Genomic DNA, 22887 nt, shown 5'->3' on the forward strand with positions numbered 1-22887 from the left:
GTTATTCTTCAGCTGTCTACAAAATGCTGCTTTTTACCCTGAAAAGCTCCCGAGAAAGAGTTCTGGGAGATGAAGTCAGTTTGGCAGTTTTTATTTGGGGTTTCAAGTTTCAAGTGCAATATTAGTCCATGATGTTTCAGTTCCAGCATATATAACCGAGCCCAATAGATGAAACGCTACAAACCTGCCAAGATCATGTCTGATTCATACTTCACCCTGAAATCAAATGAACAATATTTTGCATAATGAAAATTAAGGTTAACTTTAGGACCATTACAAATTGTTTTTTTGCATCGTGACTTTTATGAGAATAAAGCATCTACCCCCTAAAATTCTCATTGCTTTAAATAAAACATTGCATGCTGTACTGTTGTTTATCGACATTTTTAGACATTGTTTTTATTCTCGGTCATGATTCTCAAGATTTTTAAATTAAAATCTGTCAAATGCATGAATAAAATACCAGTACAGTCAGTACAAGTAATACAATTATGATATTTAATGTTTTACAATTTAAATAAGAGATTTTTCTGCAGTGTTATGAATTTGGGGGTAAATGTGTTTAACTGTCCTGAAAATCTTTATGCAGGACATAATTGCTTAATTTTTCCATTTTGATTTTGGGGTGAATATAACTGTGAATATGATATGTTCTGGACAGGTTTTTGTGAGATCCACCCTATTACCCTATTACCATCAATTTAACGTTAAAAATGAATGCATAAATAAAGAAAAATAAATATAAGAGCCAAAAACAGCCACAAGTGTAGCGTGTGCCTCCGAATCGATGCGTTTGATTCTTTCACAGTCCAGTTTGAGGATGTTCAAATATCATCTCAGTTTCTCACACCTACAGATGACTCATTTAACCAGAAACAAGCTCTACGCAAACTTCTGTTGCGAAATGTGACGTATATTTGGAGACTTTTCGAACCACATGGACGTGTGAAATAAATACTTGCGTAGAGTCTGTTTGAGGTCTAATGTTCCCGTAACGCAGCTCGTTCTGCTGAACTCAACATTCTCTGCACCCTTCTACTTTCAAAAACCTTCCCATGATGCTTTGCTCTCTCTTCCGGGAAAACCCACCCTCCTCCCTCCCTGCAGTCCTGCTCCGACTGGATCCTAGGAGCTGATGATCTGGCCCGACCAGGTCTCGTGTTTGGTTCCTGGTTTGAGGTGCGTGATGATCACCTCCACGGCCTGGACCTTCACATTCTTGGGCGGGACTGGACAGACCTTGTATGTGACCTCATCTCCCTCCACAGGAACGTACTCTCCTTCAATACTGCCAGAGAGAGATGGACGAGAGATTTACACGAACACATGACAGCAGGAAAACCTCTAAAACACTGTGAGATTTGAGATCTGACAACATTTTACCGTGATTCTTCATCAGAAAACAAACATGACATTTTCTTCTATGGTAAGCAGCACAGCTATTTCAAATAAATATCAGGTTGTATGTAGAAACTTTTTTTTTCTTGATTAAATGTATAATTTGTATTAAAAATCTGAAGAAAAAAAAATTATAAATGTGCTATACAACGTTTTATTTTTTTATTTAAACAGATTTAACAATATTTTTTTGTAGAATTAAACGTGGAATTTAGAAACACTAAAATAGAGTTTTTCTTCATACTCCAATAATGTTTGTTGAATCTACAATTTTGAAAATCATTTTTGTAGGGTTGTTGTTATACTTTTTTATTATTATTATAAATTTTTCTTCTATTTTTACTCTTGGTTTTGAAGTGTGACGTGAACCTGATTCTGATGACACTAAAAGCAGAAGATCACAGCATCTGATGGCTTCAGTCTGAACTCTGACTCACTCTGAGATGTGTACGAAGATGTCCTCTCCACCGTGAGCTGGTCTGATGTAGCCGTGACCCTGCGACCGCGAGAAGTTTTTACACACGCCCTTAAAAACGGGACCCACGTTTGCACGAACAGTCCTACAGACACACAGAGACGAGATTTACACAGATTCACTTGTACTGAACGCTCATTGTTGTGTTCTCACACAAGTGTTGTTTGATAATGCATTGAGTTAGTGTTCAGTGATGAATCGAGTTTGATTGGTCAGGCATGGCAGAATGCTTTCAGCACAATGTATGTGCTCGATTATTGGGGTCTGAAACAGAGAGGTTAAGTAAAAAGATATGATAAGTTGATGTTACTCGCTGTGTCAGTGTGATCCTTATCAAACGCAACATTTGGCAACGAGGATGGCTGATATCGCACTACCACCCCTGTTGAAAAAAACTGCATATGCTGGTTAGGTATGTTTTGATGCTGGGATGCTGGCCTAAGCTGGTCCTTTGCTGGTCTAAGCTGGTCCTTTGCTGGTTTAAGCTGGTCCTTTTGCTGGTTTATGCTGGTCATGTGCTGGCAAAGGACCAGCATAAACCAGCAAAGGACCAGTTTAAACCAGCAAAGCACCAGCAAAGGACCAGCTTAGACCAGCATCAAAACATACCTAACCAGCATATGCTAGTTTTTTCAACAGGTACCTCCTGCTCCTTTCCTTGCTCTACCCGGTGAGCCTCCGATTCCCTGGACTCGCTGGTTACAGTCCTTTGAGACTTTAATCTTGGCAGTGGGGCTGACTGACGTGAGCGCAGCACGCAAAAAAGCGCTGTTACTGCATTGCTTGGGAGCCGAGGATCAGTGCATGCTGGGAGCGCTTGAGTCGGGCACCACAAGCGATTATGACACAGCCGTGGAACTACTGATCGCACACTTTGCAGCCCCAGAGAGCGCTCTCTTGAGATGTTTTCTGTTCCGCCAAAGACACCAGCTGCCCGGTGAGTCTGTGCAACAGTACGTAGCCAACTTGCGGGGATTGGCTAGCACATGCAAGTTTGGTGCGTTGCAGGACGAAATGATTCACCCCCAGTTAATTGAACATACCAACGATGCAAAAGTGCATGAAACTCTGCTGTTAGAACCGGATGATTTATCACTGTCTTGGGCAATCACGGTTGCATTACGAATAGAGAATGCAGCTGCATGTGCGTCGGCTCTGACCAAACAGCAAACAATCGCGAACTGCTCGGCCCCCTCCCCCATGCCGCCATCGACGTTACAACCCAGCCAGAACGACACGTTGGCGGCAACAGACTCCTCTGCAGTTATGCGACTGAGGCGCCAGGAGCGGTCTCGGCCACGCCCACAAGCACCAAGGCCCTGTGATAACGGTGGATCATCATCTCATCTGTCTAGAGCAGTGGTCTTCACTATTTTTTTCATGGGAGCCGCACTGATAAGGCAACGTCAATCGGAGAGCCACTTTTACCGCGAAGTATCAAAAGTTACATCAAGTCATAAATAGCATGTCTTTTTTTATCAATCTGTCATATGCAATGCAATGCAATACAAAAAGGGGATATCATTCTTTATCATTTACCAGTCAAATTTGTAACTGAGACAAGATTATTAAAAAAAAAAAGCAGGATTACCTTAATGCTGGAAAGACCTTAAGTTATTTAATTTTTTATACTAGCCCATCATGTATCTAACCATCCAAGTGCACATTCGGCGTTAAGAGCTGTTAATATTAAAACTGGCAACTCTGCAGTGAGTCAGTGTCATGGACGTAGGACAGAGCAAGGGTAAATATCTTTTCTAGTCTATATTTCCATCTTGTAATGCCACTGTTTTAGATATTTAAAAAAAAAAAAATATATATATATATATATATATATACTGTATATATTTGTAATAGAGCAGACACTGTCTGACCATGTCTACACCGGACGTGACAGTTGTCATGCCGCGCCCTGCTGCGCTAAAAGTCTGTCTACACTTGACGCGACAAAGCAACAGTTGCAAATCATTTGAACGTAGTATCAGTACAGTTTGTCATAAATAGAACGAGTCATCAGTTTACTGATGGGGATCGTGTCGCATCGCATGGCGCCGCGCCACATCCAGTGTAGACAACATCACTGAGTTCTATTGTCTTTTGTCGGATCGCGCCACTCGCGTCCGGTGTAGACGTGGTGTGAGTTTTTTTAATGGGTTATGTTATAGCCCTGCTTGTTTTTATGAAATATCTGTATTGACTGCATGATCATATCATCATATTATTTACTGCCATGCAAGGTACAAAGTAAAGCTTGGCAATCCGCGCAATGAGTAACACTGGTCTAGAGCACAGAACTGACCAGCCCATGGCCAAACATGCCGTAACTGTGGTAAATGCAATCATTTTGCTTCAGTCTGCCGCTCCACTCCAGCTGTGTCAGCCCAAACACCCACTATCATTCACAATGTCTACTCTGGACCAGTCTCATTTAAAGCATGTTCAGTGCGCCTAAATGATGTGTGTATCCCACTGCTTTTGGACACTGGTGCCAGTGTGTCTCTCCTGAATATGCACACATACAGCACCTTTTTCAGAGCACTGCCACTTTCGGCACCCTCTGCTTCCCTCTGTGGCTATGGTTACTCAAAGATTGACTTAGTGGGTTCCCTGCAAGTGACTGTTGGGTATGGCAACAAGATGGTGCCCAGCTTTACCTTCCATGTTGCCCGTTGCGGGGCCAACCTGATGGGTCTGGATTTGTTCTCGGCTCTGGGATTTTCTCTAGTTGACACGAAGGGAGCTGCGATCCTGAAAGTCTCCACACCTTGGCAGCAAAAGTGGCCATCCCTGTTTGAAGACTTAGGCTGCCTTACTGCTTTTGCCCATCAACCTCTCCTGAACCCTGCCATTAAACCAGTCATCCAACCACTCTGACGCATTCCCTTGGCTCTCCGTGATGGTGTCTCAGCTGAGCTTAAGCAGCTGCTGGACGTTGGCATTATTGAACCAGTGGATGCATCGCCCTGGGTCTCAAACCTGGTGGTAGCTCAGAAGAAAACAGGGGCCCTACGGGGTGTGTCGACCTGCGAGCGGTGAATAAGGCAGTGATCCCAGACAGGTTCCCTCTGCCTACCTCAGAAGAGCTCATTGCTCAGTTCCATGGTTCAACCATGTTCTCTAAACTGGATCTCAGACAAGGCTGGATCTCCGTTCGGACTCAGCTCCACCCCCAGCTGTTTCCAAAAAATCATGGTGTCGGTGTTGGCTGGTATATCGGGGGTGGCCATTTACCTGGATGATGTGGTTATCTATGGGCCCACCCTCGAGAGTCACGATGAACACCTCAGCAGAGTCACTGCAGCCCTAGCTGAACACAAACTAACCCTAAATTCTGAAAAATGTGTTTTCTCTGCACCGACTATTGAATATGTGGGTTTCCGGCTGTCGACAGATGGCGTCACACCACTTCAATCACATGTAGATGCCATACTGGCAATTCCCGAACCCAGCTCAGCTGCGCAGGTCGCCTCCTTTTTGGGAATGACGGGTTACTACCTGAAGTTCCTCCCACATTATTCTGCTACCACTGCCCCACTACGGCGACTGCTGCGTAAGGATGAGCCATGGGTGTGGTCACAGGCATGCTCTAATGCTGTGCATGCCCTCAAGGTGCAGCTCACCACAGCCCCAGTGTTGGCTCACTTTGATATCTCCAGCCCCACCTGGGTGACCTGCGATGCGTCGGCTACAGCCATAGGAGCAGTGCTGTCACAGACCCAGCGGGGTGGCACTTGTATCTCTATGGCCGCGCCTTTACCCTAAGGACATATCACCAGGCCCTGACTGCACTACTTACCACATCTGGGACAGGCCACAGGCCACTGAGGCTACACCGCTGGTCCAACCGTCTTCGCCAGTATAACTTTGACCTGAAGTTCACCCCAGGCAGAGACAATGTTGTGGCCGATCTACTGTCCCGCTCCACTCCACCACCACACACACATACACCGACACAGACCAGGTGAAACGTGACATTGTCCAGTTGTTACACACACCCCTCCAGGCCGTCGTATCATTACAAGAACTGAAGGAAGCATCGGAACAGGACCTGGTTCTTTCTCAGCTCCGAGTCTATATTCTGAATGGCTGGCCTCAGGAGGTACCAGAGGGGTTGGCAGTATTTTCCAGAATAAAGCAGGAGCTGTCCTGCTGGAACGACACCTGTGTGGCACGCGGCCTCTGCGCAGTCATCCCCAGAACCCTATGTGCACGTGTCTTGGCAATGGCTCACGAGGGCCACCTGGGTATTGTGAAGTTGAAGCAGCGCTGCAGAGACCAGGTTTGGTGGCCAGGGATAGTTAAAGACATTGAGGCCCTGGTGAAAGACTGTGCTGCCTGTCTCTTGAGCGGTAAGACTGGTCACCAGGCCCCCCCCCCCTTACAACCTCTTACTTGGCCATCGCAGCCCTGGGACCACCTGCAGCTGGACATATGTGGTGAGATACAGGGAGTTCCTCATCACCAACACTTCCTAGTGGTTGTCTATGACCTTCATTCAAAATGGCCTGAGCTCATTGCCACCGGCTCTGTGACCTCTCAGGTTATAATTAACTTCCTGGACTCTCTGTTTTCCCACTGGGGCCTTCCAAACACTATCACTACTGACAATGGCCCGCAGCTGATCTCAGCCGAGTTCACAACATACCTCAAAAACAAAGGTATTCATCACATCCGTACGGCATACTATCACCCCCAAGCTAATGGTAGTGTCAAACGCTTCCATCAGTCACTGAAAAACAGAGCGCACTTGTTCCAGGGATGGATCTTCTCACGGGCCATCCATCACACACTGCTGCACTACAGGGCCACCCAACACTCTACAAGCTTTCCTCATGCTTGGCCGTGAGCTCCACCTTCCCCTCGACAGGCTCAGCCCCGCACTGCCTCAGGGACCACTACCGAGAGTCAGGGCCTGTCACCCACCAGCAGAGGAAGATGAAGTAGAAATTCGATTTCTCAGCACGCGTTAAGGTCCCTGACATAAAGGCCGCAGATTGCGCCAGGGTTTGCAGGCCCCACAGAGACAACAAACTCGCTTCATATTGGTATTCCCCTCTCCAAGTTACTCATCAGCTGGGCCCAGCCACCTTCTTGCTCAGCGACGGCACACAATGGCATGCAAGCCGCTTCCGCAAAGTTCCGCCCCCGGCACATACAACAGGTGTCAAACCTCAAGCCAAACCCCCAGCTTGGCAGGACACCCCAGTGCTTCAGTTGACACCTCAGATAGCTCCTGCACAGGCTCCAGACATGTCAATCAACCTGCCAGCTAAGATGTGTGCCTGCCCATCACAGGCTGCCCAGCCTCATTCCCATGTTTCTCCACGGCCTGTCCGCATTCGTTCTCGCCCAGGGCACTTACAGGACTTTGTGTCAACATTTCATGTTAGAAACCCCCTGGAGGGGGGGAAATGTTGGGTTCTCAAACAAGTGTTGTTTGATAATGCATTGAGTTAGTGTTCAGTGATGAATCGAGTTTGATTGTGCTGAAAGCATTCTGTCATGCCTGACCAATGTATGTGCTCGATTATTGGGGTCTGAAACAGAGAGGTTAAGTAAAAAGATATGATAAGTTGATGTTACTCGCTGTGTCGGTGTGATACTTATCAAACGCAACACTCACGTGTTGTGTGTTGCGTTCAGAATAGCTAGTTCCTGTAAATTCCGCTAACGAGAAACACTCTTAGAACTTTGGCAAGTTTCTCTCAATTATGAACAAACGTATTCAAGTAACGTTAATAGAACTTTAATAACATTATCAAAACGTTAGCAGAAAAACATAAATTATACAATGTTCATCTAACGTTTTATTTGAACATTTTGGTGTTTTTTTAATGTTACTTGTTTCAGATGGCTCAGAGAACATCCAAGTGTCACGTCATGGTTGCAAAATGCTAAAGTTGAACATTAATGTTTAATCTAACATTCACATAATAAGGAGAAAAAAAACATTGTTTAAATCTTTAAAAACTTAATGTTTTGAATGTTCCGAGAACATTAAGAAATAACATTTTTATAACTTAATGAGTTAGCAAAAGGTTCTCAAACATATATTTGTTAGCTGGAAATCAACTGGAGGGTGTGGCACTTGCAACACCAAGGTCGTGGATTCGATCCCCAGGTAACATACTTACTTCTGAAAGCATCAAATGCATGACTGTAACTGTAAATGTGCAGTCACATTAGCGAAATTTCGTAGAAATTTTGCAGGCAAAATAAATCTGTTGTCTGTTGTCAATAGTGAACCCATTGCGAAATCTGCGTGAGGGAATCTTTCACCCTCGCGAAATTTTTGGTTCCCAAACATAAATTATACAATGTTCATCTAACGTTTTATTTGAACATTTTGGTGTTTTTTTAATGTTACTTGTTTCAGATGGCTCAGAGAACATCCAAGTGTCACGTCATGGTTGCAAAATGCTAAAGTTGAACATTAATGTTTAATCTAACATCTTTAAAAACTTAATGTTTTGAATGTTCCGAGAACATTAAGAAATAACATTTTTATAACTTAATGAGTTAGCAAAAGGTTCTCAAACATATATTTGTTAGCTGGAAATCAACTGGAGGGTGTGGCACTTGCAACACCAAGGTCGTGGATTCGATCCCCAGGTAACATACTTACTTCTGAAAGCATCAAATGCATGACTGTAACTGTAAATGTGCAGTCACATTAGCGAAATTTCGTAGAAATTTTGCAGGCAAAATAAATCTGTTGTCTGTTGTCAATAGTGAACCCATTGCGAAATCTGCGTGAGGGAATCTTTCACCCTCGCGAAATTTTTGGTTCCCAGAACGTTCTGGGAATGTTCGTTTTTGAACGTTCCCAAGAACGTTGGTTAGCCAGGAAAGTTTTCTTGTAAATAGAGCGTTCCCTTTAGGTACCGTTAGAGGAACGTTCTATTTACGTTCCTAGAAGTTTTCCAGAACGTACTTACGCAGAGTACGTGCGGGTGCGTTTGGTGGGCAGAGGACTCTGTAACTCCCCGGGCTGCAGGGCGGGTCGTTCCCAAACGCGGCTGCCTTCTCGCAGGAACTGGAATGACAACGACAGTGGTGCCGAGCGCGGAGACCGCAGAGACGGGTCCGACGTGGGCGACAGCTCCGGTTCCGCCATGGTTACGGGTACGGCGTGCAATGCGGAGGTTGCGTCGGTTTGCTCTCTGAACTCCGGATGCCTGCAGAAGATGACCTGTGGGAGAAACACTAAACTCACATCACATCCAACGCGTTATTTCTGCCAGCTGCAGCTTTTCACTCTGACGCACGTTGTAGAGTGTGTTTATTGACAAATGCTCCGTGCACGCACTCTGCTCTGTTTTTTATTTGCAGTGGCACAGATTGTTCTGTGAGGAGCGACGTGCAGCTTCTGCACTGACATTTAGTCTGTGCTTCACAAAGCCTCTGTCTATGTGTGTGTGTGTGTGTGTGTGTGTGTGTGTGTGTGTGCGTTTTTGTTTGTGTGAGTTTACATTCAAGACGGTTTGCGCCCGGGGCGCGAGTGCTGCGTGCCCGGTTCCTCATGCACAAAAGCCTGCATTGTCTTCAAAGTGGCCTTAAAGAACACAAGAAGCCGTTCAGCGATCAGACTGAACTGTACATCTCTTGTACTGGCCGTCAGATGTATATTTAATTAAAAGGATAGCATACAAACCTACTATTTGTACTATTCTGTACAGTTTATGTGTATTGTGTACAGTACCCTGCTGGAAAACAACAACAAAAGAAACCATCACAGAATTTGTAATGGTTTTACTGGTTATAATGGGATTTAAAGGGGTCATGATGCTATTTTAAAGATCATTATTTTGTGTATTTGGTGAAACAAAATATGCTGACATGCTTTAATGTTCAAAAAACACATTATTTTTCAAATACTGTACATTATTGTAGTTCCTCTATGCTCTCAAACACATCGTTTTCAACAAAGCCCCCTCCTTTGACAAGCGCAGTCTTCTCTGATTGGTCAGCTGACCCAGTGCATTGTGATTGGCTGAACACCACAAGCACGCGTCGGAAATGTAACGTCCCTTACCATAATCACAAGCTTCAAGCTTTCAAAGTAAATATCAAGACAGTTAATAATGTCGTTAGTTTTACCATCAGTTCAAGCCCGAAAGGGCAACAGAGTCGCGTGACAGACACATGCAGTACACAAGCCGCGGTTAAGACCGCTGACGTGCTATGATTTCTGACAGACAGTTCACTCTCCTGTGATGTGACCCTGTTCCCCTCACACACACGACGCATTACTCTGCGCTGCGCAAAACTCCACATTTGAACAGTCAATAGCAAATACTTAAACTAATAGGCCAAATAAAGTGCTTTTGCTTTCGCCTAGAAACACAGCGTCTCCCTGACATGCTGCTTCAACACGACTGCTGTTCCTGAAACCACGCCTTCTTTCTTTGCGTGCACATTTGGGCTGCATTATGCTAATATTTCCACATTGTGACGTAGACATGTGGGGGCGTGTTAGAACGAGCCATTTTAGGTAGGCGTGGCTGACTCTCTTTGGATTTGAGACTTTAGTCTTTGCAACTTTACAGATCTTCTTTATGCACCAAGAGCTTGTAACACTCCAAAGAGAAAGGAAAAATTGAAATCGCATCATATGACCCCTTTAATGGAAAGTGTAATTGACTCTTTGGGTTTCTACTGGTAATTGGTCGCCTTCTATTGGTGGCTTGTTAAAACCACTAAATCCTAATGGAATATGGCCAAAAACACACTACAGAAAACTTTTTTTTAATGGTTTTAATGACTAAAAGTTGATGGTTTGTAATGTTTGTAATGGTATTTGTAGTGGAAACCAACAGATGTTCTGTGGTGGTTTCTACTTTTTATTATTATTATTATTATTGTTATTACTATTTTTTTGTAGTTGTGCCTAAGATAATGTAAGACAATGCTTACATTTCTATATAGCTTACCTTATATTTCCAGCCACAAACAAACCGAGATTAAATATCAGATGTTGTTTTTTAATAATCTCTATTTTGATTTGAAGTTGGATTGAAGTCGCAAAGAAAATAGTGTTCATTCTGAACAAGATCAGTCCTAACAGTATATGCTACATCAGGTGTCAGATGTATATTTAGGTTACTAGTCTCATATTGATAGTTTTCACGTGACGTCACACCCTTACAGGCACGCCCACAAAGCTTTGCTCCACTGACCGCCAGGAGGATTGCATTTAGTAGTAATATAGTAAGACAGTGATATTTATAGGTTAAATTCGGTATACACCTTATTGATGATGCATACTTTGTACAGGCAAGCAGAATATAAACGCAATGCGCAAAGTTTAATAAATGTTTTCCCATAGAACACCATGTAGCGCATTGCGTGGCTCATTTGCTTGCCTGCATAAAGCACGCATCATCAATAATGTACTAATTTAATCTTTTAATATCACTGTTTTAAAGGCACTATAATTGTTTTCACATTAAACGTTTTACAAGATGCACTGTTTTGAAATATCGCGACAGGTGCTTTATGGATTGCTAATGGCCAAAACTTGCATTTTGTTCACATATCTTTGTTTTATTCTTTTGGGAGATGATCTAATACTTTTGTCTTGTGCTGCAGTTATGGATGTTTTGCCCGCCAGGTCTTCGAACCAGCCACGTGACTGAAAACTATCAAAAGGGTTCGCGCGCACGCGGAATCTGGCCTCATGACATCAGAGCTGCTGCTGGTTCTTAGGGATGGGCGATACCACTTATTTTGTTTTCGATACGATACCGATATTTTTCAAGGCAGTATCGTCGATATCGATACCGATTCGATACTTCTGCACTAAACTTTTAAATGATGAAATGTATTAAATTATTAAATTACTAAGAGTAAAATGGGTAATAATAAGCACTTAACTTTGTTTAAAATGCATTTTAACATTCAATATGCCTTATATATTTCAACGTTCAATTTAAATAACTGTAATTGCACAAACTATGTAGGCTACAATTTCAGTTTGTTTATTGTGAAATAACTCTGTCCTTCTGTCCTCTGATAAGCATTGTTCAGGGCTGCCGTTCCCAAAAGCTTTAATGCTTTCTTATGATACTTTTGGGAAACGCAGCCCTGTTTGAATGCACTGTCAGCAGTGAGTGAATGCTCTCTGTGATTGATTAGTTCTGTCTTGCAACATTTGCGTGTGTTCAGATGAGCAGGAAAATAGTTCTATCCTACACAATTACTCGCTAACAAAGGTTATTCGTCCAATTCGATGCATATTGTACGCATTATATTTTTGTTAAATTAACAAAATCACTGGTAAATAAAACACACCTTAGTATCGATATTTTTTGTTTGAGTATCGATACTTTCGATACTCGCGTCAGTATCGATATATCGATACTTTGGATCGATACGCCCATCCCTACTGGTTCTGCCATTAATAACTTCAGCATCACCGCTTATGGAATTAAATTCCATATATAGTGACAGCAGAAGAATAGTAGGCCTATATGATCTGCATAACGCGAACCAAATTCGCAATGAAGCAATCACGTACACGAACAAGAGGCAGAAAAAGTGTTTACAATTTGACACGATGGTTTTGACTCGGAAAAATGACTAGAACTGGCGCCAAACTCGTAAACGTCACGTTTATGTTGAGGAACGCTTGATGGATTGAAAGATGCGATTCCTTTCATCTTCCGCTCAGCATCACCCGCTTCCAGAATGTTCTTGACGGAGGGCAGGGACTGTGCCTCAGAATCGCCTCAGCTGACTTACTAGACAGCATTTTTGGCGGCGTTATCTATGCGTTTATTTATATGCGCACAATCAATGCCTATAATAACTGCTGTCTAGAAGTTTTGCAAAACGAGAGGACATCAACAAAAGGTGGGCGAAGGGATGGGATCATGCCTAATAAAAAAACAAGCACCAACTGTAATCATTTTAATTCTGTTTTTAGATTGCATATTCGCTTATTTATAGTACAAGCATTACAAGTATAAAAACAGGCAACAATAAAAAATAAAAACGCCCAAATAAACGGACCAAATGCAGAAACTTACGGCCGCTGTCTGGAGTTGACTGATGCTTCCGTCCCGTCCTGTCGACCGCCGTTATGTAAGATGAGATATAGGCTACGGTGCAGGTCCGCAGTGAGGAGCTCGTGTGATGGAGGAGATCCCCGTTAGCACGCTTTTACCGGGAGAACCGACGCGTTCGTGGCATGCATCACCGAATCCCGAAGATGACGCACTGAAGCCGTTCAAGTGAGTCACTCCCATCACTAGACTGTCTCGTGCCATATGAGATTATGTAAACAGCAGTCTGCTGACAACAGCCTACATAAAGCCTTAGTAGTAGGGGTGTAACGATTCACTCGTTTTATCGATGCATCTTACGGTTACACTTTACTTGAAGGGGTGTGCATAAGACTGACATGACACCTTCATAATCATGACATGACACGTGTCATGAATATGAAGGAGGCTTTATGCATGTTTATGACAACTGTCATTAAGTGTCATTCGCTCAGTTATGTCATTTTTAATGCAAAGATGACATTGTTTGAGACGTCTTTGTTATGGGCTATGGTTAGGGGTAAGGGTTAGGTTAGGGTTAGGTCAAATAATGTCATATTTGCATTAAAAATGACATAACTGAGCGAATGACACTTAATGACAGTTGTCATAAACGTGCATACAACCTCCTTCATATTCATGACATGTGTCATGTCATGATTATGAAGGTGTCATGTCAGTCTTATGCAGGGGCGGATTTAGTGATTTGGGGGCCCCATGCTAAATACAGGAATGGGGCCCTATACAATTTCACACATTTACAACCTTGAGGTTCCTTTCACTGTCCCATAGTTGTGTCTAATCTTTTAGATTTTTCATGTACGTGTTATAAATAAAGGATTTCTTTAATGTTGTAAATCCCTTGTTCACATTTAAACAGGTTATAATAGTATTAGAGTAGGTTGGACACTAGGTGTCACATTTATTTCAAAAATGTTGATATAGAGACTATTTTATAATGTAATACTTACTTGTAATACTTACTAAATACTAAAATATAATACACTTGAGTTAATTTCAGAATTGTTAAGTAATGCTTGTTTTCATATCTGATTTTCACTTTTCAGATATGAATATGCAGCAGAGAGTGGCATGCAGTGACATCTGCTGTCCATTGATGCTCCTCCAACAATCTCCTCAAAGATCTGCAGGTCATCCAGCGTGTAGTATATTACACATGCTTAGAGGGCACTGCTGAGAATATGTTTAGCATTAACATTAGTAGGGTTAAATAGGGTGATTTCGGGAAATTTGGGACATTTTTTGCAATTTTGACTTCTGCCATTTATTTCGATATCTATTTAACACATTAGATCAGCACATTCAACTTTTCTGAAATCCCTAAGATGCTTTCTAACCACACCAGAAGAAAGAATGAAGATATTATACCCAGAGGAGACATGCCACACCTATTAGTGTTTTTTGTGGCAAAAAAATATAAATTCTGCCTGAATTTGATAATCTGGAACATATGTATTAGGCCTAAAAAAAAGCCTGTATTCATCATTATGCATGCCAAACACAATATCAGCAATTTTTAAAAAGCATTATGAAAAAAAAGACAAGTAGGTCTACAGAGATCTCAATAAGAAAATGTGCATTCCAATATCAGGAAAAATAATTTGCATCACAGGATTAACAATCTACTGTGTTAATTCATTTAGAACTCTATTCAAATTGTTTAAAAAAAAATTAACATTTTTAAAAATCAACTAAAATGTAAGCAACAGCAAGCAACAATTTGATTAATGGATTATTCCTTCGGTTATTCAAGTTCACCATTCTATTCAAATTGGGGCTACTCGGGGGAACAATATTGAATAGATCACAAACATAATTTGACAACAATTAGGAACATTGTCTTATTTATGACAGATTTATGTCCTTAACATTAACACCCATTTCTCATTATGGCATATATTAGCCCTTGTCATTAGACTTATAAATGCATATTTCCTCCATTTGAAGACTGTCCCAGATTACCCAGAACATGCTGTCCCACATTCTCAATCATATTTGATCATGTGGGACAACAAAAAATGTTTGAAAGAAGAAAAAAAAAACTAAAACACGTTTTCAACACTTTAATACATATTTTGTTGCTTGAATAGATCACAAACATAATCTGACAACAATTAGGAACATCTTGTCTTATTCATGACAGTTTTATGTCCTTAACATTAATCTAGTCAGAATCCTTTGTCACTGACCTTGTCCTGCATTTCCAGGAGAGCTTCTTGATTGACAAGTGCCCCGCCCCTTTCTGTGGAATCACCCCAATTTCAGTCACATGACATCCATGCTAAAATTGTAATAAAAGTCCTGTTGACTAATTTAGTTAGAACAGAAAATAAATAAGATGGAGCTTAGATGTCCCAGATTACCTGAATTCACCCTATAATTTGTTCGACCAGTGTTGATATACGTTAAAGAAATGTTGTTAAACCATGACCTCTGACGTTCTCACTCAAAGAACACGTGAAAGTACTTTTTAAAGTAAAGATTCATTAGACATTTTTCTAAAAATGTAAAACAACACCAAAAATGGTCATTAAAGTAGGCCTACGTCAAATTTTAATTCTTAAAATCTAATATAATTCCTGATGGGAAAATAGTCCAAAAGCCAATAAAGAGCTCTGACCAAGATGCTTTTCTAATTTGTGTTTGGGGCTTTAGGTTGATGTCCCTTAACATTAACACCCATTTCTCATTATGGCATATATTAGCCCTTGTCATTAGACTTATAAATGCATATTTCCTCCATTTGAAGACTGTCCCAGATTACCCAAAACATGCTGTCCCACATTCTCAATCATATTTGATCATGTGGGACAACAAAAAATGTTTGAAAGAAGAAAAAAAAACTAAAACACATTTTCAACACTTTAATACATATTTTGTTGCTTGAATAGATCACAAACATAATCTGACAACAATTAGGAACATCTTGTCTTATTCATGACAGTTTTATGTCCTTAACATTAATCTAGTCAGAATCCTTTGTCACTGACCTTGTCCTGCATTTCCAGGAGAGCTTCTTGATTGACAAGTGCCCCGCCCCTTTCTGTGGAATCACCCCAATTTCAGTCACATGACATCCATGCTAAAATTGTAATAAAAGTCCTGTTGACTAATTTAGTTAGAACAGAAAATAAATAAGATGGAGCTTAGATGTCCCAGATTACCTGAATTCACCCTATAATTTGTTCGACCAGTGTTGATATACGTTAAAGAAATGTTGTTAAACCATGACCTCTGACGTTCTCACTCAAAGAACATGTGAAAGTACTTTTTTAAGTAAAGATTCATTAGACATTTTTCTAAAAATGTAAAACAACACCAAAAATGGTCATTAAAGTAGGCCTACGTCAAATTTTAATTCTTAAAATCGAATCTAATTCCTGATGGGAAAATAGTCCAAAAGCCAATAAAGAGCTCTGACCAAGATGCTTTTCTAATTTGTGTTTGGGGCTTTAGGTTGATGTCACGTTCCATTTACTCTGCTTTTCATTTCACATATCTTCTAACTCAAAACTCATTGCTTCGTTATGTTGTTAAGAGACTCCAATTCCCATCATGCACGTCGCCACGCCCCCCGTTGAGTGGACGCTGCGCTCGACCAATGGCCGACCGCTCCTCGCGTCTCTCAGCCAATGGCTGCATTGTTGCTATGCCATCTTTTATTTTTAGCCTTCCGTCGCACAGCCTCACATTTTGGAAACATTATTTCGCCAAATTAAATAGAGACTAAGTGAAACAAACATACACCTGCTTCAGGAATACCTCTGAGACCAATACAAATGTAAAATCAGTATGATTTTTAACATTATATGGATTATACAGTAGTTAAAACCTGCTATAGTATTAAAGGTAAACTGCTTAAAATCGAGATTTGTATCATAAAGTTGAAATGCGTGCAGAGCGCTTTAACAAACTCTTGGCCGCTTATCCAGCTGGGTGGGTTGAGTTATTGCGCAAGCTCTGATCAGTAAGTAGTTCCAGCTGAAGCACGCCACACAGCAGGGATATAAATGCGCGAGGTTGTCAAACACTGAAGTTTCGACGGGCGCGTGGACACGTCACGCATATGCCATGAATTAAACATAAAGTTAAATAAAATAGAAGTGCGTTTCAGTCAAACGCAACACTATAGGCAGCGGTTCTCTGTGAGTGATTTTTTTCCAACGCCATAAGCACGCATAATTATTGATACTTGTGTGATTAATGGATATGACAAGCACAGGACAGAAACACTAGCTTTGGATCAGTAAGTACTTTATTCATTTGTTTAAATAACCAACTGCTTTCATCAGAATGTATTGGCGCTGGACATGATGTTGAAAGGATAGATTCATAATGTTTTTCTGTTGAATGAGGGATGAGTTGTCGTCCATTTTAGATTGTCATAAAGTAACCAATTTTAAAGATACAATAATATGGCGCCAGTTGATCATATTTGAGGCATTTGCATATAACACTATTGAAACCCTGGATGAATGCGTGTTTGCACGGATGTTGATGGTGTGCTGAGATGACTAACACAGGCCAAAGGTTTGCTGGCCATTTGTAAGCCCATTTCATATCTGAGTGACAAATAACTTTAGAACATGTTGTTCTAATGCTTGGTAAAACGGTGCAACATGAATTATAATGTTAGGATTTGTGGCTTTGAATTAATCCTCTCTGGATACTCTTGGAGTTAGATAATTAGTTAATCTAGTTTTCTTAAAAGAAATTAAGTTTCTTTGAGAGAACACACACTCACACACAGCAGCCCATCTGCTTTAATTGTTTCTATTGTCATGCAACACCATTATGTTTGAATGTGCTGTGTTGGATAAGTGTTTGGTTCCATTTTTTTTAATACAAGTTAAAGTCAAGAGTGCGATATGTTTGATTGGTGTTTCGATGAAGCTGATGTGGTTTAGTTTCGGGAGATAATGTGAATCTGCTGGATGTTTTGTGACAGATGGGGAGTGTAAACAAACAATCAGGCTTGTGGATAATTGTTTGGTAACGGAATAAAAAATGTCTGTCTGTCGCCTAAATATTTAATGCTATGGCATTTGATCAAACTCTGACATTGAGTGACATTGAATGCATGATATGACTTTTTATAGAGACCCGTTTAGTTTAGTCTTTTTCATCAGTTAGCATATCAATATAATAAATGGCGTCAGATTTATTTGGAAACGCTGCAACTGACATTATTCACGCGTTGTGAATGAGATAAATGCACAAGGAAAAAGTCAGATCACTTAACATCTGTCTACATATCTAAACCGTGTTTTAAGTTTGTAAATGGCTGCATGATTAAATACCAGTGCTGGTATTCATGATTTATTGGAACGTCTGCGTATGAGCGCGATATTTAGGTAAAGGCGTCTCTGTTCTGAATAATCATAATCCGTTTCATGACCGGTCAGGCTTGTGGATAATTGTTTGGTAATGGAATAAAAAATGTCTGTCTGTCGCCTAAATATTTAATGCTATGGCATTTGATCAAACTCTGACATTGAGTGACATTGAATGCATGATATGACTTTTTATAGAGACCCGTTTAGTTTAGTCTTTTTCATCAGTTAGCATATCAATATAATAAATGGCGTCAGATTTATTTGGAAACGCTGCAACTGACATTATTCACGCGTTGTGAATGAGATAAATGCACAAGGAAAAAGTCAGATCACTTAACATCTGTCTACATATCTAAACCGTGTTTTAAGTTTGTAAATGGCTGCATGATTAAATACCAGTGCTGGTATTCATGATTTATTGGAACGTCTGCGTATGAGCGCGATATTTAGGTAAAGGCGTCTCTGTTCTGAATAATCATAATCCGTTTCATGACCGGCAGTGACTGTCCTCATGTGTGCTGCAACTCACCGCGGATTCGCCTTTATTCGAAATGTATAACAAGGGTGGTGCATTTATAAAACGGGTTTTAACGGAGCTTATCAGTGTTTTGAAAATGCGGAGGCGTCACATCAACAGTTACACGCGTGGTGATGACGTCAAAGGCGGCGTCGTGGTGCATGCTGGGAGGTGTAGTTTTAACCCCTGCCTTAAACCGCACCATTTTATCAGCAGTTTATAGGGTTTCCCCTCAGATGGTTTCAACCGAAATGCACAAATATGATCCTTAGCTAATGTATGTAGAATATATTACAGTAAGTGTACGTGATGCCGTTACATGAGTGACTTAAAGATGTTATTCACTGGGTTTAAAGGATAAATATATCCTTGTAGAGCATTCCCTTTTAGCGTTTTGAGCTAGTGTGAGTGGACCAAGTGCATTTGGTGGTAAATGTCCCTCTCTTAGCACATGTAATCCGAAGTGCTTTAGCCAGAGGGACAGAAGAGGGATTTCATGAAGATAATCATGGATTGGTACCTTGGCCTCAGCATCGGCTGAAACAAACAAACATGCACACTGACAGTCAATGAATTGAGTATTAATATTCGGTTTAACTGGTCTGTCTTTGTCTTTCTAGAGGCTTTGAAGAAACTGGATCATGGAGAGCTGCTGTCTTCATACGTCAGTGTTTCGGGGTGAAGATTTTTAAAAATCAGCTGTCTCTGACAAGCAATTTTTACGCAATTTCTGAGCAGCAATCCAAAATCAGAGGCCCTTGGTTTTAAATTGATGCTTTCTGTCTTCATACGTCAGTGTTTCGGGGTGAAGATTTTTAAAAATCAGTCTCTGACAAGCAATTTTTACGCAATTGCTGAGCAGCAATCCAAAATCAGAGGCCCTTGGTTTTAAATTGATGCTTAAGGCTAAGACTGAAAACTTTCACCTTGATGTTCGCAAGAGATGTTAGGACTGTTGTAAGTCTAACCGAAGGAACTTTCAAGACATAATCAAATTCATCATGCATCTGGAGGTGAAGGTTGCGTTGAACTTCATCGTGTCCTACTTGTACAACAAGCTCCCACGCCGTAGGGCGGATCTGTTTGGCGAGGAGTTGGAGCGTATCCTGGTGTCCCGCTTCGAAGGGCACTGGTACCCTGAGGCTCCTTTACGTGGTTCTGCCTTCCGCTGCCTCCATCTGGGTGCTCCCAGGGACCCTGTGGTGGAGCTGGCAGCCAGGAGGAGCGGTCTGGACACCGAAGAGGTCCGTGCCAATGTTCCCCCCGAGCTCAGCATTTGGATCGACCCTTACGAAGTGTCCTACCAGATTGGGGAGAAGGGTGCTGTGAAAGTCCTCTACACGGAGGACCTGCCAGGTTTAGGGTGCGACAGCGAAAGGTTTGATGTCACTCTCAAAGGAGACATGGAATTCGAGGACGTCAAGAGTCTGGGCTTTAACCCAGAGGCTCAGGTGTTCATACCCATCGGTGGCCAGGTGTCACCGGTCATGCTACCCTCACTCTCCAGTTCGCCAACTCCTCTTTCTACCTCATCTTGCCCGGGACTCTTCGGTTACACCACTCCCACCAATCCCAGCGCTCATTCATCCAACACATCCACCCCCTCGCCACCAAGCGCTGGTCTTTTGTACTCCACTCCCAACCCCCGGCCCGCACCTCAGCCGATCACCTTCACCACAGCCAGCTTTGCCGCCACCAAATTTGGCTCCACCAAGATGAAGTGCGGGAACCCCGGAGTTGCTTCTGGTTCTGGCGTCGCCACGGCCCCGCAACAGAGGATGATCACGCGCTCCCCCAGCACCATCTCCCCACCGGGGCTGGTCAGGCACAAACCCCTTTCCCTCTCCATGCACTCTCTAGCTGGACCCATCCCAAGCCAGTTGTCTCCTAATGCCAAAGAGTTTGTGTTTCCCGCTTCCCAGAGGCTCATCTACTTTGACACCGAAGGTCCGCCAATGACGCCGTTCCAGGCTCCGCACCCACACGCCTCCTTCGATCCATTCTCTAGTCCACAACCAGGTCAGGCTGTGGGAATCATTGGAGGCAACAGTGGAATTTCCTACATTGATAAACCTCCATTCGTGGAAGGACTCGGATACAACCTGCAGTATTCCGACCAGGCCTTCCAACCTGTGGTGCTGGCCAACTAAAGTCTCCGAGTTGAAGCGATCCCAATGCTGAAACACTTTCCTTGAGAATTTTTTCCTCTCCATGAATCACTGTTACTACCACCATGATAAATCAAGAGTATTATGACTACTAATTGAGTATTACTTGTGATTGTTACTTTTCCGTTCATTTGTTTCTTGTTTCATGATGATTTCCAGTCTGATGTAACCAGCCTCCTGTTGCACAGGTGTTTTTGTGTTTGTTGTTTTCAGTAATGAGTCACTTTATCGCCCAAATGTTTCTTTATAATCTTTGTTTAATGCTACTTTTTAAAATTGATTCTGGGAAAAAAAGCTAATATTCTTAGAGAAGATTCTAGATGCCTAAAAGGGATTTTTGGGATGGTGTTTATGTTCAGAAACATAACGCTCTGGAGATTACAGCCACATTAACAGTTCGGTCACACCTCAGTTGTCATAATTGAAGATTAATGGTAATTTTATGACATGTCCTCTGAACCGATGTGGGTCTTGTGCTCTTGAGCTGATGATTAAGAGGCAGTTCATGTTTGGTATGTTGGGTTAGCTTTAGGATTGTCCTTTACAGTTTGAACACATTGAGCCAAATCCTGATGAAACCAGCCAGTGTTTATACCCGTTTCTAGTGCGTCAGATTGGGAATTGATGTTGTATATTTTCATTCTGGCAGATCTGGTAAATTCAGACACCGAAGACGATTGATTGCTGGATTGTTGCGTGAGTCTGATTGGTTTCACACTTGGGTTCCTGGTCAGAAGTGCGTGAAGGTACTGGTTGGAGCTTTTGATAAACTGCTGAGTGTCTTTGAAGGAATAGGACATGAGATTAAAGGTCATTGGTGCGGAGATGCACAGATTATCTTATGCGCGTGTTGAATTTAGTGCTTTATTTTTACGTTCCAGAGGTTGTAAATGGTGGTTTGCAAGAGATGCTACAGTGAAAATTGCACTTTTTCTCCGCTCAAGGACTCTGAATGTTACCTCATATTCTGACTGCAGTGGCTGTGTTTTGTGAAGCGTTTTATTGCGCTAGGATGGAGGCTGGCATTCTAGAATCTTCTTGAAGGTAGGAGCCAATGCTGGCTTCCTTTTATGACATCACTTCCCCCTCAGCGTACTGCCCCGTCCAGCCGCACTGCACTTTACTGAAGATTAATGGTAATTTTATGACATGCCCTCTGAACCGATGTGGGTCTTGTGCTCTTGAGCTGATGATTAAGAGGCAGTTCATGTTTGGTATGTTGGGTTAGCTTTAGGATTGTCCTTTACAGTTTGAACACATTGAGCCAAATCCTGATGAAACCAGCCAGTGTTTATACCCGTTTCTAGTGCGTCAGATTGGGAATTGATGTTGTATATTTTCATTCTGGCAGATCTGGTAAATTCAGACACCGAAGACGATTGATTGCTGGATTGTTGCGTGAGTCTGATTGGTTTCACACTTGGGTTCCTGGTCAGAAGTGCGTGAAGGTACTGGTTGGAGCTTTTGATAAACTGCTGAGTGTCTTTGAAGGAATAGGACATGAGATTAAAGGTCATTGGTGCGGAGATGCACAGATTATCTTATGCGCGTGTTGAATTTAGTGCTTTATTTTTACGTTCCAGAGGTTGTAAATGGTGGTTTGCAAGAGATGCTACAGTGAAAATTGCACTTTTTCTCCGCTCAAGGACTCTGAATGTTACCTCATATTCTGACTGCAGTGGCTGTGTTTTGTGAAGCGTTTTATTGCGCTAGGATGGAGGCTGGCATTCTAGAATCTTCTTGAAGGTAGGAGCCAATGCTGGCTTCCTTTTATGACATCACTTCCCCCTCAGCGTACTGCCCCGTCCAGCCGCACTGCACTTTACGCACGGAGCTTATGGAAACTCCCGCAATGCCTCACAATAAATACTATATGCTAGAGGTCCTTTACTCACCCTTTAATGGCCAATTATGACAGACCTTAGTT

At 42.0% G+C, this 22887-nt stretch overlaps 2 protein-coding genes across 4 annotated transcripts; one reads left to right on the forward strand and one right to left on the reverse strand.

The window, feature by feature from the left end:
- Positions 1-6: 6 nt before the first annotated feature.
- csdc2b (cold shock domain containing C2, RNA binding b) lies at positions 7-13190 on the reverse strand. Of its 3 annotated transcripts, none has more exons than XM_016248685.1 (4): positions 12904-13190; positions 8812-9051; positions 1836-1958; positions 7-1288 (listed from the first exon to the last, which is right to left on the reverse strand). In XM_016248685.1, the coding sequence occupies exons 2-4, from the start codon at positions 8988-8990 to the stop codon at positions 1126-1128; spliced, it is 465 nt and encodes a 154-aa protein (XP_016104171.1). In that variant the 5' UTR covers positions 8991-9051; positions 12904-13190; the 3' UTR covers positions 7-1125. The 3 variants fall into 3 exon arrangements, with proteins under 3 accessions (XP_016104171.1, XP_016104169.1, XP_016104170.1); XM_016248683.1 differs by having other exon boundaries at positions 8812-9065; positions 12904-13189; XM_016248684.1 differs by having other exon boundaries at positions 8812-9428; positions 12904-13189.
- Positions 13191-19584: 6394 nt separating this feature from the next.
- LOC107563731 (protein Tob2-like) lies at positions 19585-22078 on the forward strand. Its single transcript, XM_016248675.1, has one exon. It carries the CDS (start codon positions 19794-19796, stop codon positions 20940-20942), a length of 1149 nt encoding a protein of 382 aa, XP_016104161.1. The 5' UTR covers positions 19585-19793; the 3' UTR covers positions 20943-22078.
- The last annotated feature ends 809 nt before the right edge of the window (positions 22079-22887 follow it).

This window comes from Sinocyclocheilus grahami, unplaced genomic scaffold (assembly GCF_001515645.1).
Source record: "Sinocyclocheilus grahami isolate Dianchi unplaced genomic scaffold, SAMN03320097.WGS_v1.1 scaffold888.1, whole genome shotgun sequence".
In the NCBI taxonomy this organism is placed as follows: domain Eukaryota; kingdom Metazoa; phylum Chordata; class Actinopteri; order Cypriniformes; family Cyprinidae; genus Sinocyclocheilus; species Sinocyclocheilus grahami.

Bases quoted from the DNA above. Each gene is read 5' to 3' on its own strand.
- LOC107563731 (XM_016248675.1), top strand. From the start codon at position 19,794: ATGCATCTGGAGGTGAAGGTTGCGTTGAACTTCATCGTGTCCTACTTG.
- csdc2b (XM_016248685.1), bottom strand. From the start codon at position 8,990: ATGGCGGAACCGGAGCTGTCGCCCACGTCGGACCCGTCTCTGCGGTCT. The intron at 1,959-8,811 runs GTAAGTACGTTC...GTGTGTCTGTAG, and splicing joins CGCACCCGCACGTACTCTGC to GACTGTTCGTGCAAACGTGG. The intron at 1,289-1,835 runs GTGAGTCAGAGT...TCTCTCTGGCAG, and splicing joins ATCTTCGTACACATCTCAGA to TATTGAAGGAGAGTACGTTC.